Genomic DNA, 15,013 nt, shown 5'->3' on the forward strand with positions numbered 1-15,013 from the left:
CTTCCAAAATCGCCCTCAACCGAGCTGCTAATCGTTTTTCCGTGTTTTGATTTCAAACCCTCAAAATTTCCCCTTTTTCTGACTTGCGAAATCGCTTCTGCGACAATGGGACCGCATCTTCGGTCCCGCTTCTGCGGAAATAACCAGCACCTACGACTTTTCATTAAAAGCCACCCTTCCGCACCTGCGACCTCTTTTCCGCACCTGCGACCTCTTTTCCGCAGATGCGATGATGCTACTATGATAACTGGGTCACATCTGCGGTCAATCTCAAAATCGCCTAAGACTGCACCTGTGGTCCTCATACTACTTCTGTAGTGCCGCACCTGTGGTCCCATACACACAGGTGCAATTATAACAGGTTCAACCAACTTTAAATTTTCCTAAGACCAATTCAACTTCCGTTAAGCACCCGAAACTCACTCGAGGCCCCCGGGACCTCAACCGAATATGCCAACATATTCTAAAACATCATACGAACTTATTCCCACCCTCGAATCACATCAAACAATTCTAAAATCACAAATCACTCTTCAATGCAAGCCTAAGGATTCCCGAACTTCCAAATTTCGCTTTCGATCAAAAAGTCTATCAAACGTCGTCCGAATGACCAGAAATTTTGCACACATGTCCCAAATAACACGACGGACCTACTCCAACTTTCGGAATTCCATTTCGACCCTGATTTCAAAATCTCACTATCGAACTAGAAACTTAAAAAATTCAACTTCCGGCATTTCAAGTTTAAATAAGTTACGGACCTCCAAAACACAATCCAAACACCCCCCTTAGCCCGAAATCACCCAACGGAGCTAACGGAACCAACGGAATTCCATTACGAGGCCGTCTTTACATTTCTCCGACTAAGGACCAAATTCTAAAACTTAAACTCTCATTTAGGGGCTAAGTGTTCCAAAACACTCCGAAATCCAAAACGAACCTTCCCGACAACTTACAATAGCAGAAACAAACACGGCGAATGCAGTTAATAGAAGATCGGGGCATTAATTCTTAAAACGATCGGCCGGGTTGTTACATGCTCCGGTTAATGTAAGGCAATCTCTAATGTAGGATGTTGGTGTTTTCCCCTGTTCGATGTTTGTATGGTTGTTCGTTGAGCACTGAAATTGTTCGTTGCTTCTTTCGATCTGCTTTCTTCTCTGATAGTATTCTTCATAACCAATTATTTTACTTACTTTCAGTAATTTGTTTTGCTGAAAAATTGTTGTTTTGCTCAAATTTGTTTATGATTTTTAGTTTGTAAAATTGGGGGTTTTGTTGGTAGGTTTTTATTTCTTGGTAGAAACCCATGTTCGATGTTCGCTATCGATGTTCGATGCTCGTTGTCCTATTCGTTATTATGTATCACTTGATGTTATATGCATCTCAAGTATCATTTCAAGCATGGCAGTATTTACTCATCTTTGGAGAAAAATTCAATCAAGTCTGAAATTAGTTGCCTGTCTATCAGGAGAGAAATTATTAAAGTGACTCATACTAATATAGCTTAGCTCTAGTAATTAGTATGAGTTGTTAGTTATTCATTTATTAATAACCTTGCCCGCATTCTATTACTTTAAAAAGCACATTCTTTATTATTGTCGTTGCCTCACTGGCTATTTGTCGCTTGGCTCTATTACTACGATATATTTTCTCTTCGATCGCCTTGCCGACTCTTTGTTGATGTATAAGCCAATTGTAAACATAAATTGATGCCTTGGTTTCTAATTGTTGGTTAAAAAGCATGAAATACCTATTCTGAATGTGAAGAGTTTGAAATACAATTCTTGAAAGTGTGCCTGGGATTCACGCTCTAATGTCCCGACTGCACATATCAATCAGTTCACTACCTTGAAGGAGGTCTGTCTTTGTGTTGTTTATTGTTCTTTAGTTTTCTGTTGATTGGATATGCTAAAAATCTGTTTCGTTCAAGTGGTGGAAAATCTGTTTTGAAAGATTGATTAGCATCTGAGAGAATGATGTGCGTTACGTACTTGTCAAAGATTGAAGTTTGTATCTTAGCCCCTTGTCCTACTTGCTATGTTTTGGATAGCGTGCGGCGACAAATAGCGACGAGGGCCCACTTCACTAAGGCGAGAGGCGCGCAACGAAGTGCTCGCCTTTTTGATGTGAAATGACAATTTATACAAAAATATAAAATATTATATACATATAACTAAAAACTCAATAACAATAATATATTAATAATTATATTATTCAAAAAATAAAGACTCAAAAGATAGTCATAGACTCATAGTACATTCATAAATTAAAGTCTAATAGTCTAAACTCTAAAACAAGCAATATCTATTCTTCTTCAAGATTTTCAAATTCTACAACATCATTAATGTTAGCATTATATTGGCTATCATCTTCTTCATCCTCAGACTCTTTATCAATTAGGGACCGTCTTGAACTTGCTACTCTCTTTCCCTTGTAACTTGAAGAACTCCCTCTAAGTCCATAGATATTCTCCTCAACTCCAACCGCCATAGAAACAATACCCTAATCAAGATCATCTCCTTCATATACTTGTTCATCTTCATGATTTTAGGGTGTTCCAGTTAACCATTCATTTGCCTCGTCAATGTTGTCCAACAAAATTGGATCAATGGTATCGCGAGCTTCATAACGTCGACTCAATGTTCTATTATATTTAATATACACTAGATCATTGAGACGCGATAGCTGAAGCCTATTCCTTTTCTTGGCGTGAATCTGCGCATAAGTTATTTAGATTAATTAATAGATACTAATAATAATACAATATAGAGTATATTAATATAATAAATCTTCTTCTTACATGCTCAAATACGCTCCAATTTCTCTCGCATCCAGATGCACTACAAGTTAGGCTTAGTACTTTGATGGCAAACCTTTGCAAGTTTGAAGTTTGATGTCCAAATTGCTTCCACCATTCAACTATAGAAAAATATTTTAAAAGTTAATAAGTATAAATCAAATAAAATAAATTAAAGTTATAAGGATATCTATATTAAAGTTAGTTACTTGGCAACCTTATGTCTCTGTCTCTAATGGCAGCTGGTAAACCAAATAGGCTCTCTGCTTGTGAGTACTTACCAAACTCCTCCCCTATATGATCTATCGTCGCTGAATTAGGGATCAACTTTTCAAGACATGAATGGTATCCAATTCACACCTTTGAAGCTAAAGTTTCATCTCTAGTGTTCTTATAAAATAATCCTGGGTTTAGGAGATGGCCTGCTGCATGTAAAGGTCGATGGAGTTGATTGTCCCTCCTGGTATCAATTATCTCAAAAACTTTCTCATATTTCCTAACATCTCCCTTAAATGACGTTGTAATACTCTCTTTGACTCTATCCATAGCTTCATAAAGGTATCCCATTGGTGGTTTCCTCTCCCCATCCACCATATGAAGCACCTTAATCAAAGGACCACCAACTTTAAAAGCCCGAACGACGTCATTCCACAATGATGGAGAAATAAGAACTTTAGCAGTTTCTTTTCCCGCAGCTTCCTTTGCATATTTATTATCTTTCCATTCATTCGAAAGAACTAGTTTTTACAAATTTTTCTTTTGCAAGTAAAAACTATGCAAAGTTAAGAGAGCTATTGCAAATCGTCTTGGCCGGTCTCACCAAATTTCTTTCATTTATGAATTTCCTCATCAAATTCGACTACAACGGCCTCTGACTGATGTAAGAATATACCTTGACGGCCTTAGTAAAAACTGTAAAAGTAACAATAACAATTTTATAGTTAATACTTAATAAGATAGGACATAAGTATAAATAAAGTTAAAGGCTTTTAAAGATAACTATATTAAAGTTACCTGAAGCATATGGGTTTTCCTTGAATATGTCACCAAACATTAAGTTGATGCAATGGGCAGTACGTGGAGTCCAATAAATATTTGGATACATAGCTTCCATCATCTTCCCCGCACTAATATTCTCACTCGCATTATCTGTAACAATTTGTACAATATTTTCCTTTTCAATTTTATCAATAGTCTTTCTAAACAAGTTGTACATTTTGCTTCGATCCATAGAAGAGTTGCTAGCATCGTGAGATTCAAGAAAAACACTACTCCTTGGAGAGTTCACCAACACATTTATGATCATTTTTCTATTCTCTGTTGTCCATTTATCCATCATAATGGAACATCCAAACTTGTTCCATTCCACTTTATGCTCCTCAATAATTTGGTCTATCTTCTTCACCTCCTTTTTAAGATAATTTACTCTAACTTCATGATAGCTAGGAGGCTTCATTCCTGGGCCATATTGTTCTACGACCTCAATAAATTTATCAAAAGTTTTGTAGTTAACACAGTTGAAAAGAAGCCATGCATCGTACATCCATGCTGCAAAGGCACTTACGGCGCGATCTCTTAAAATCTTCTTGGCTTCTAAACCTAAACCTTCTTCACCTTTTCCCTTTTCTTGTTGTTTTGCCGAGAAATAAAGGTTAAGAGGACCTTTTGTCATTGTACGTTCCGTGGATGAAGCACTAGAACCAGTAGATATCTTATGAGTTTTTTTTTTTTTTGGGGGGGGGGGAGTATCTACCGATGCTTCAAAATTCATTTGAGTTCTTGTCACATTTTTCTTATCAACAAATGCTTTTACTTCCTCCCTAACCTCAGGCAGATAAAGGGGATATTGTATTATATTTTTAAATCCACCTATTAAATGTTGCTTGTGACGAGTTATCCCACCATGATATATTTTTTCACAAAATACATATTTAATTGCGGATCATGATGAGCCTTGTATAGCATAATTCCAAGTTACATCATTTCGTTTATTACTATCGGATGACGCTATTTCAATTTTCAATGTTGTTTTATAAAAAAGAATTATCAAGTCAATATGCAATTAATTCAACTCTATAATACTATTCCGATTAATTGCATATAACACTCTATAATCCTACTGCCTCTAGAAAAAAATAGCGAAGAAAGAAGACAAAAAAAATAGAGCAAAAAAAATGATTCTGCCTTTGAAACAGTAAAGAAAGGAGAACAAAAATGAATTTTTTGCCTCTGGAAAAACAACAAATAAAGAAGAAGACAAACAGAGTAAAAAAATTAAGAGAGGAAGAAAGACCCAATTTTTGCTCGATAAATACAACACAAATACTATTTGGCTCTGTTTCTTTTGACAAAAAATAGAAGAAAAAAAATAGAAAGAAGAAGAGAAGAAGAAGAAGAAGAAGAAGAAGAAGAAGAAAGAAGAAAGAAGAAAGAAGAAGAAGCATACCTCTGTTTTTTCGGTGTTAAAGCTTGAAGAGATGAAGCCAGATGATGAACAAGAAGACTAATCGCTGAAGGTTTGAAGAAGACTAATCGCTGAAACTCTGTTTTTTTGTTCGCAGGTGAAAAGCTCGAAGACCAAATGTCAAGGTCAAGCCCTAATTTCCTACTTAAATCTTCTCCCTTTCTCTTTTTTTTTTATAAAAAATAGCGACGCTACAGTCGCTTCTCGGGACACTGTCGCTTCACGCAACACAGAGAGAGGCGACCACTATTTTGTATCGTAACGCAACAGCTGCTCTGAAGCGACACACCCTCGCCTCGCATCGCTACATGCTTTTTGCGCTATAACGAGTGCTATTTATTACAATGCCTACTTGTTATGGTTCATTAGTTTTAGAATGACAATTATCATAATACCTTGTTTTAATTATCGACATCTGTTGGTTTTTCTTACTTTTTATATTTGAGTCATTCGATTTATTGTTGTGGTCTTAATATATTCTTCTTTAGTTATTTTCTTTATGTTTCCTTTTCTGAGAGGCCGATATATATAGTATACATCTATGAAATACAGTACTACTTACAACATGTAGTACATTTATCAAGTAGTAAGATACATAATTCTTTTTATCAAGATTTAGACATCAGTTTGTTAAGCTATTTTTTTATTTTATAAAAGCAAGATTTAGAGCATCGGTAGTAAGTATATGATAGCCAATTGTTTAATTGACATTCTGTGCAACAAAAGCATCTCTACTTCAATAATCTAGAGGCTCTTTATTAATATTTGCTTTTGCTGTGTATTGTATTTTATTTTGGTATAATTTTGAACAATCACTAGATTTTCTATAAGCATTATACTTTTTGAACTTTGTGTATGCTTTGAATAGAAATCCTCTTTAACTCATTCAATCTAATCGATTACAAATGAATTGAATGAGTTAAAGAAAATTTGTATTCAAACTATACCCAAAAGGCAAGATGCTCATAGAATATCTAGTGTAGTTCCTTAATAGTAGAGAGAAGAATTCAGGACATTGTCTCTGTTTTTTCAATTTAAGAGTGAATTGACCAATTTCATTTCAAATTTACACTACAAAATAGTGTTCTATTGAGAAAGTGAAGGACACTAAGCAATTTCAATACATATTCGAGTTATATGTATTGAAAGTCAAGGGTCAAGTCTTTGAATGTCAGTTTCATATTGGAAACTCTCCTCCTCCTCCTCCTCCTCCTCATCATCATCATCATCCTCCTCCTTCTCCTCCTCCTTTCTCTACGTTACTATTTCTTTCCTTCTTTCTGTGCGTTACTGCTGCTATTTATCTCATTGTTGCATATATTCTTCTCATATTCTGATAGACATGTGTGAAGAAAGACCTTCAAAGCCCAAAAGAAAGACAAGTGCGACATATGCAAAACCTAGAACAATGGCATCTTTGGAAAATCAAATAACGAGTTTGTTTAGCCAAAATATGGTGTTCCAGCTAGACAATCAAAGAAAGAGCTTTCGAATATTATTGAAGAGAATCTACCACAGTATCCAGGAGTAGTAGCCCATGTACAAACTAGATCAATCACTTTTGCAAAATATGTTGTTCCTGCTAAACAATTAAACAAAGAGCGTCTGAATATCATTGAAGAGAATCTGCTACTGCCACAATATTCAGGAGTAGCAGCCCATGTACAAACTAGATCAACTACTCCTACCACAAAGTAATAGATGAACAAGTGGAGAAACAAGTTCAGTTGGATTCTACAACTCCTACTGTAGATGAACAAGGTAAGAACATATAGATTTTATCTAAAAATATTACATCCTATTGCAGTCATAAATAACATATCAACAATACTGATTTGGTGGTTTTTTTTGGATCATATAATTGTAGGCCCTTCTATCAACCAAGAAAAAGAGATAGAACAAAGATGAAAAGTGTACATGGACGCCATGAGCGTAAAGTGATTTTACTTAACAACTTAAATCAACCCGTTGGTCCTAGTGATGAAGTTGTGATAGAGTTTGGAAGATTCCTCGGCATATTGGCAAGGAATGCGACTCTATGTCCTCTTGATATTTTGGATTGGAGGAAGATGGACACAAAAGAGGATATATGTAAATATACCAAGGTCTGAACTTCTTAATTTTCAATTTTTAGTTAAAAATCTCATATCTTCTGCACTAATATATTTGACATCAATTGTAGCATAAATATGATATTCCTGAAGCTAGAAAAAAATATACTTTAGACTCAGTACAAATTGCCTGGAGAAAGCACAAGAGTAGATTGAAAAAAGATCACTTTCACGCATATCACAATGATGAAACTTGACTGCAAAATATCCCTGAAGATGTTCCAGCTTCTCAGTTTAAGAAACTCCTTAGGTATTGGAACTCACAGAAACTCCAGGTATGTGTACTTCTTTCTACTTCTACTTCTTCTTCTTGAACTTCTTCTTTTTCTTCTTAAAGTTCTTCTTCTTCTTCTTAAAGTTCATCTTCTTAAAGTTTATGGGGATGTTTTCTCCTTTTTTCTCTGCTTAACTGTTGCTGGTTTTTTTTGCGCTATTTACTTTATTGCTACTGCATATACACTCTATTCACTACTGCTGCTATTTGTAAAGACTAGCCAACTAGTTAGTTTGTCAAAGAGTAAGACCCAACATCAAGTATGTATAGTTTCTTTTTGTTGGCAAAACATCCTGATGCTGCTTCCTATAGCACCTTACATACAATGGAGCTTCCTTAATCAACAGTGAGTTCCTGGATATCATGTTCTGATAATAGTCGCTTTGTCAAGATAGTTCTATCTGAGCTTACTGTGGCGACCACAAATTAATGTTTATTTTAAAACGATTAGGCTGATTTTATGTATATCATGTACAAGTGAATGGTATGTAATACCTCTAGTATAATATCACCTTACTAGAGGTGTCCTGATATTTCTTTAGTTCACCTTGTCTAACACTAGGTCCGTAGCTTCTAGACTGATTGTGCTATTTAAGGATGAACTATATGACTTGAGTGATCAATTAAGTTCTAAGAATAATCAGTCATATATATTCGAATGGCTTGTACTGAAGAACATGAGTGATCTATAATGAAGATGATGAGAATTATCCTAATAACTTAGGTACGAGGGTTTAAATTTTAGTATAATTGTATAAATAACTAATGTGCTTATACATACAACAACAACAACAACCCAGTAAAATTCCACTCAGTGGGGTTTGGGGAGGGTAAAGTGTATGCAGACCTTACCCTTATCCCGGAGGGGGTAGAGAGGCTGTTTCCGGGAGACCGTCGGCACTGAGACAATAGATCTATGACAACAAAACCCGAAAAAGTAATATCAGCAACGTGAGAGATATCAAATAGATGGAAAAGCAGTACCACAAATATTATACAAAAGTCTGAAACACAACATAAATCGACCGCCCGACTACCCCTTAACCTACAACCCTTAACCAACGACCCTAATGCTCGACTACCCCTTAATCTACAACCCTAATTCTTGACCTCCACACCTTCCTATATAGAGTCATGTCCTCGGAAATTTGGAGTCGCGCCATATCCTATCTAATCACCTCGACCCAATACTTCTTATGCCGCCATCTACCTCTTCTCGTACCTACCAAAGCCAATGACTCACACCTCCTAACCGGGGCATCTAGGCTTCTTCTTTGTACGTGTTCAAATCATCTAAGCCGCGCTTTCAGCATCTTGTCGTCCATCGGAACCTCTCTGACCCTCTCCCGAATATCTTCATTCCTAATTTTATTCAGCCTAGTGTGCCTACACATCTACCTCAATATCCTCATTTCTGCAACTTTCATCTTCTGGGTATGTGACTTCTTAACTGGCCAAGACTCAACCCCATACGACATGGCCGGTCTATACATGTAAATTAAAAAACTCGAGTCATGGTTTGCTTTTTGGGCACTGCATGAATTTGCTTAGTGATTTTGTAAGTTGTTGTTTGATGTTTCTTTCTTCTTGCAGAGAATATCCCAAATTAATATTGATTACCGAAAAAAGTTGAAGAATCCTCACACTACTGGAAAAAGAAGTTTTGCTTTAGTTCGCTCTAAGTTGGTGTGTAACTAGCAAATCATGGCAAAATATTTCTCAATTTTGGCTGTTGTTTACTACATGGTAGATCACCAGGAATGCTAACTCACTTTCATATAACTAGGAAAATGATAAGAAAACTTCGGATTCTTTATCAACAAAGAAAGTCTTTGTAACTACACGAAAAAGGAAAGATGGGCGATCATACAAGTGCTCGGATGAAGACACAACTAGTAAAATTGTGCGAATTATATTTAACTATTGTTATATCGAGATCAATTATTTGTTTTTATTAGTTTACTTTTTTATTTACTTGTTCTATTTGTTTGAATTTGCTTTGAAGGCTGAAATGGATGAAATTGAAGCACAACAAAACGAAAATGGCAATGAGTCTGCAGATGCATTTGCATCTGTCATAGGGTCTGAACATCCGGGACATCTGAGATAGTATAGATGAGGGGTTACAAGAACTTCTTTGAGAGAGAAAGTAGGATGTTTTGAATACTATTCAAAGACTACAAATTATCTACAAAAAATGGACGAGAAGATACAAAGAATGGAGGAACAATTTGAGGAACAAAAGGCAACAATCCGTCAAGAAGTTGTTGCAGATGTACTTGCAGGACATCAGCATTCTGGAATTGATATTGATGCTAACATTGTTCTAGCGGCATTGGGTGATAATTCTCAGTGAGAAGCTTCTTCTGCACAGCAGCTACTTTGGAACCAATCCGTCGTCCATCTACTGATAGCAACAAAGAAGGCCAACTCATTCCAGGTATTAATATTGCTTATTTAAAATGAAAAAGTACTGATTTAATATTACATGAAATAAAATCCCTAAAGTTGATAAACTAATTAGGGTCTTGATCCATAAGTGCATACAGATATGCGAATATTGGTGGTCATCTGATGTTGGTGATGTGGTTGAATTTGTCAACTGCCTTGAACATAGTTGATTCATTGTTCTTCTAAACATGTATAAATCCTTAATAGAGAGTCTTCTTTTTGGTTTTGCAGGGCCTTATTTTATGTTACTAAAACCATTGTTTCTTTGCTTTCCTCTTCTCTTTTATAAATAATAGGTTTATGATTCATTATTGTTACATGAGATCGTGAAGTAATTGAGTGACTAACGATTTCCAGAAGTATATGCTTAGAGAATATTGGTTAGATGATTGCTACATTGATTTTGAGTTGGCTAGTAAAGGTGGGACTGTTCTTTTGCTAAGAAATAAATGAGTAAGAAAATTAAGAGGGAAAGCGAAAGTTGAGAGACTTTGTTTGTTCCTAAGCCGTAGTATGTTCAGTTGTTGGTTATAATGTTGTTTTTCGTAATAGCATATTCTGTTGTTGTTTTGGTTCAATAACTGCAGGACATAATATTGTTTAGGTGATGTTGTTTTGGTTTAGTAGATGTCAGCCGTAGTAGGTTCTGCACTGCCGTATTTACAAAATGATGTTTTGAGCATGTTGAAAATTTTGCGAGTCATATTTACAAAGGAAACTCGCCGAAAAATTTAAGAATTTAGAGAGTTTGAAAATTTTCGAGTTATCAAATTGGTTATTCAATTACTTTGTGATTCAATTATTAGCAGTCATATTGTTAAGTATTCCTGGTGTCATGCCAAGATTGACACCCATGCCCATTCTTCCTAGTAAAGGCATCTGAATATGTGGTTGCATTAATCCTATAGTAGACAGTGGAGGCATCATCATTTGAGACTCCATGTTTCTTGCATTGCTTATCAACTGAATCTGTGCTTGAAGCTGCTTTAAGTACTTTATGACTCAATTATCCTAAAAATTTTGTTTAATTATTTCTCATTGTTTTTTGTAGGTGCAGCGATTGCGGATGAAAGCAGTGACGAAGACCTTACTTGAGTGTTGTTGATCGTTGTTAGACTTTCTATTATTATGTTTTAGGATATTTTAGTTTAGTACTTTTTGTAGGCAAACTCATCTGTTTTGACTTTTGAATTGTTGACCAAACAATGTATCCATATTTTATTTTTGTACATGGATAATGCTAGTTGGATATGGTGTAAACAATTTCATAGAATAGGAAAATATTTCTCATTTTGCTTCCATAAATATCAGAAATTATAATTTGTTGCAATAGAGAATATTACCGTTCCAATAGACCTAGCAAATAATAAGAGCAGCCCCTAATAACTGTTCCAATATGCTATAATATTCGTTGCAATAGGGTACTGATAATTCTTCCAATATATCACAAACATCGTTGCAATATATCATGAAAACCATTGCAATAGACTTAAAAAGTCACCTATATTATTATACCAGGACGGATTATAACCGTCCCAACAAAAAAGAAAACCGTTTCTGTAGATAGAACAACGGTAATAGTCCAAACCATCGCAATATCCCTATCTATGAAGATGGTTTTCAAACCATTGCAAATAACCGTTCCAATAGACCTATTATAACGCTGAATCACGGAACGCGTCCATATCCGTCCCAATAGCCCTATAGGGACGGTTAGTGTATTTATTGCAATAGTTTTCGAAGGGTTGCCATAGTTGTATATATACTTACGAAGGGAAAAAATAGGCGAATGATATTTTGTTAAGAGCCTTCATGCTTTTAATATAGTATAGATATAGATTTTATATAAGTGATTATGGTTTTAAAAAAAATCTAACCTCATTCATAATTTTGCGCCAAAACTCACATAAATTTGTACCTATCGCGACCTGGATTTTTCACCGTCGGGATCGTGATGGTGCTTACTCATGAAAGCTAGGCAAGCCAACTACTATGATTTTAACACATTAGAAATTATCCCAAATAGAGATAAATAGTAACTAAGGCTAAGAAGATATAAAGCGTGGAAGCGTTATAACAATTCAAAATACTCCAATACATGTCTACCCCAATAATCTGGTGTCACAATCTCACAAACATCTACGAATTTCTACAAATAGTGATTTAGAAAGAAAAGTACAACTGTTCTCGAAATGAAAAGAGACTGTAGTAAACTAAAGCGGGGAAAGGGGGACTTCAGGCTCTGCGGACTCCAACAGATCTAACTTGGTCTCCTTGGACTGAAGGCAGCTACCTCAAGCTACTCACAAGGTCCGGCACCGAGATTTGCACAAAAAGTGTAGAGTGCAGTATCAATACAACTGACCCCATGTACTGATAAGTGTCGAGCCTAACCTCAGCGAAGTAGTGACGAGGCTAGGACACGACAACCATATAAACCTGTGTAGTTAAATCATATACGAGCAGTACAATAATAACAGAAAATAAGAGATAAAGATGGGAAGGGAACATGCTATGGGGAATATCAAATTCTAACAGTAATTTAATAGAGAAGCATAATGAACATGATATTTGTATCAATAGGAATAATGAAACAGTAACACGTGCATGGCATCACCCTTCGTACTTTTACCCTCGTTCTCACCATAAGAAACAATAGAAATGGCACGTCATTACCCTTCATACATTAACTCTCATAATCATGGCACGACATCACCCTTCGTGCATTAACTCTCACAATATCGACATGGAATCATACTTCGTGCATTAACACTCATAATATCGGCATGGCATCACCCTTTGTGCATTAACACTCATAATATCGGCACACCATCACACTTCGTGCATTAACACTCACTCACAATAGCATGCACGACATCACCCTTCGTGTTTTATACTCTTCCTCACCCAAATAATAGAAACAATACGTCCCGGCAAGGGATTCAACAATAGAAATAATTAACATCCTGGCAAGGGAATCAGCTATAACCAATATCGTTTCAATAGTTACTTCACAAAATAAATCTCAACTTGAGCCAATACTCAACAATGGTCAATTACAAAGAAATTATCATAAGTCTTGTTCAACATCGATAATCATCAATTTAACATGGACAATACATAATAGAGTCACAACAATCATGGTATAAGACTCACGGGTATGCTCAACACCAACGTATAGATACTCGTCACCACACCTATACGTCGTACTCAACACTAACACGTAGCAAATAAGACCACAACACCTATTCCCTCAAGCTCCGACCAAACACTTACCTCAATTCCACGGACAAAAATCAAGCCTCAATTACCACTTTACCTCTCGGTTCCACTTCCAATCCGATTGAATCTAGTCATAATTTACTTAATAACATCAATAAATGCTAAATAAACCAATTCTAAAGCATGAATATAAATTTCCCAATGTTTTCCCCAAAAAGTCAAAACCCAACCTCGGGCCCGCTTAGTCAAAACTCGAAGTTCGAACAAAAACCCGATTACCCATTCACCTACAAACTCTAATATGCAATTGGTTTTGAAATCTGACCTCAAATTGAGGTCCAAATCCCCAAAATTTGAAAATCCTAATTTCTACCCAAGAACACCCAATTTCCCATGAAAAACCCTAGATTGAAGAAAAAGAGTTAAGATTCATTTACCTATGATTTGGGGAATAACTTGCTCTAGAAAAATTGCCCTTAGGAGTTAGGTTTTGAAATTTTTAAGAATGAAGTGAAAATCCCGTCTAGAAGATATTTTGTTCAAGTGCAGATGTTGCAATTGCGATAGGAGCTTCACAATTGCGAAGCTCACAAATGCGAGACAGGCTTCGCAATTGAAAACCTGTTGCATGTCTGCTCCTCTCGCAATTGCAAGCATTTTGTCGCAATTGCGATGATTGGCCCCTCCCTGATGACTTCGCAATTGCGAAGGGAGGTTCACAAATGCGAACAAGTGCTGGCCTAGGCTTTCTTCGCAATTGCGATCAAACCCTCGCAATTGCCAAGCCTGAGAGGCTCGCAATTGCGAAATCTGACCTCGCAATTGCGAGATCAGAGCCTGCAACAGCTGCAACAGAAATTCTCCTAAGTCCTAACCCACTGCGTAGCCTATTTAAAACTCACACAAGCCCTCGGGCTCCAAACCAAACATGCACATAAGTCTAAAAATATCATACGGACTTGCTCGTGTCATCAAATCGCCAAAATAACATCTTAAACAACGAATTTAACACCAAAATTCAAGAAATTTTTAAGAACATTGAAATTTCTATTTTCTCAACTAAGGGTCCGATTTATACCAAATCTACTTCGATTCTTACCAAATTTCACAGATTTGACTTAGTTATTATTTTAAACTTGTACCGGGCTCCGGAACCAAAATACGAGTCCAATACCAACACGATCACACACCATTTCATTTCCAAAAAGTCCTTATATTTTCCAGCAAATAACTTTCTTTACAAATTCTTTTCTCGGGCTAGAGACATCGGAATTTGATTCCGGGAATACGCCCAAGTCCCATATTTTACTACGGACCCTACGGGATCGTCAAATCACAAGTCCGGGTTCGTTTACCAAAATGTTCACCGAAGTCAGCTTTAATCAATTTTAAAGGCTAAATTCAATATTTTTCTTCAATTTCACATAAAAGCTTTTCGGAAATGTGCCCGGACTGTGCACACAAATCGAGGAGAAGGAAAATGAAGTTTTCAAGGCCTCAGAACCTGGATTTGGATTCTAAAATACAAGATGACCCCTTGGGTCATCACATTCTCCACCTCTAAAACAATCGTTCATCCTCGAACGGACATAGAAGAGTACCTGAATCAATAAAAAGATAGGGATATCTGATTCGCATATCGGACTCGGTCTCCTAGGTCGCTGCCTCAACAGGCTGACCTCTCCACGACT

General features: G+C 36.2%; 1 protein-coding gene and 1 long non-coding RNA gene across 2 annotated transcripts; one reads left to right on the forward strand and one right to left on the reverse strand.

The window, feature by feature from the left end:
* Window positions 1-3,500: 3,500 nt before the first annotated feature.
* Window positions 3,501-5,355, reverse strand: LOC104242012 (uncharacterized). Its single transcript, XM_009796984.2, has 3 exons — window positions 5,247-5,355; window positions 3,815-4,494; window positions 3,501-3,712 (listed from the first exon to the last, which is right to left on the reverse strand). Exons 2-3 carry the CDS (start codon window positions 4,470-4,472, stop codon window positions 3,660-3,662), a joined length of 711 nt encoding a protein of 236 aa, XP_009795286.1. The 5' UTR covers window positions 4,473-4,494; window positions 5,247-5,355; the 3' UTR covers window positions 3,501-3,659.
* Window positions 5,356-7,656: 2,301 nt separating this feature from the next.
* On the forward strand, window positions 7,657-11,390 carry LOC104242011 (uncharacterized). Its single transcript, XR_714858.2, has 3 exons — window positions 7,657-9,552; window positions 9,655-10,089; window positions 11,152-11,390. It is a non-coding gene; the product is annotated as an uncharacterized lncRNA (long non-coding RNA).
* The last annotated feature ends 3,623 nt before the right edge of the window (window positions 11,391-15,013 follow it).

The sequence above is a fragment of the Nicotiana sylvestris genome, chromosome 1, assembly GCF_000393655.2.
Source record: "Nicotiana sylvestris chromosome 1, ASM39365v2, whole genome shotgun sequence".
In the NCBI taxonomy this organism is placed as follows: Eukaryota; Viridiplantae; Streptophyta; class Magnoliopsida; order Solanales; family Solanaceae; genus Nicotiana; species Nicotiana sylvestris.

Coding starts and splice junctions, on each gene's coding strand:
- LOC104242012 (XM_009796984.2), bottom strand. CDS start 4,472: ATGACAAAAGGTCCTCTTAACCTTTATTTCTCGGCAAAACAACAAGAA. Junction 3,713..3,814: donor GGAAAACCCATATGCTTCAG/GTAACTTTAATA, acceptor TTACTTTTACAG/TTTTTACTAAGGCCGTCAAG.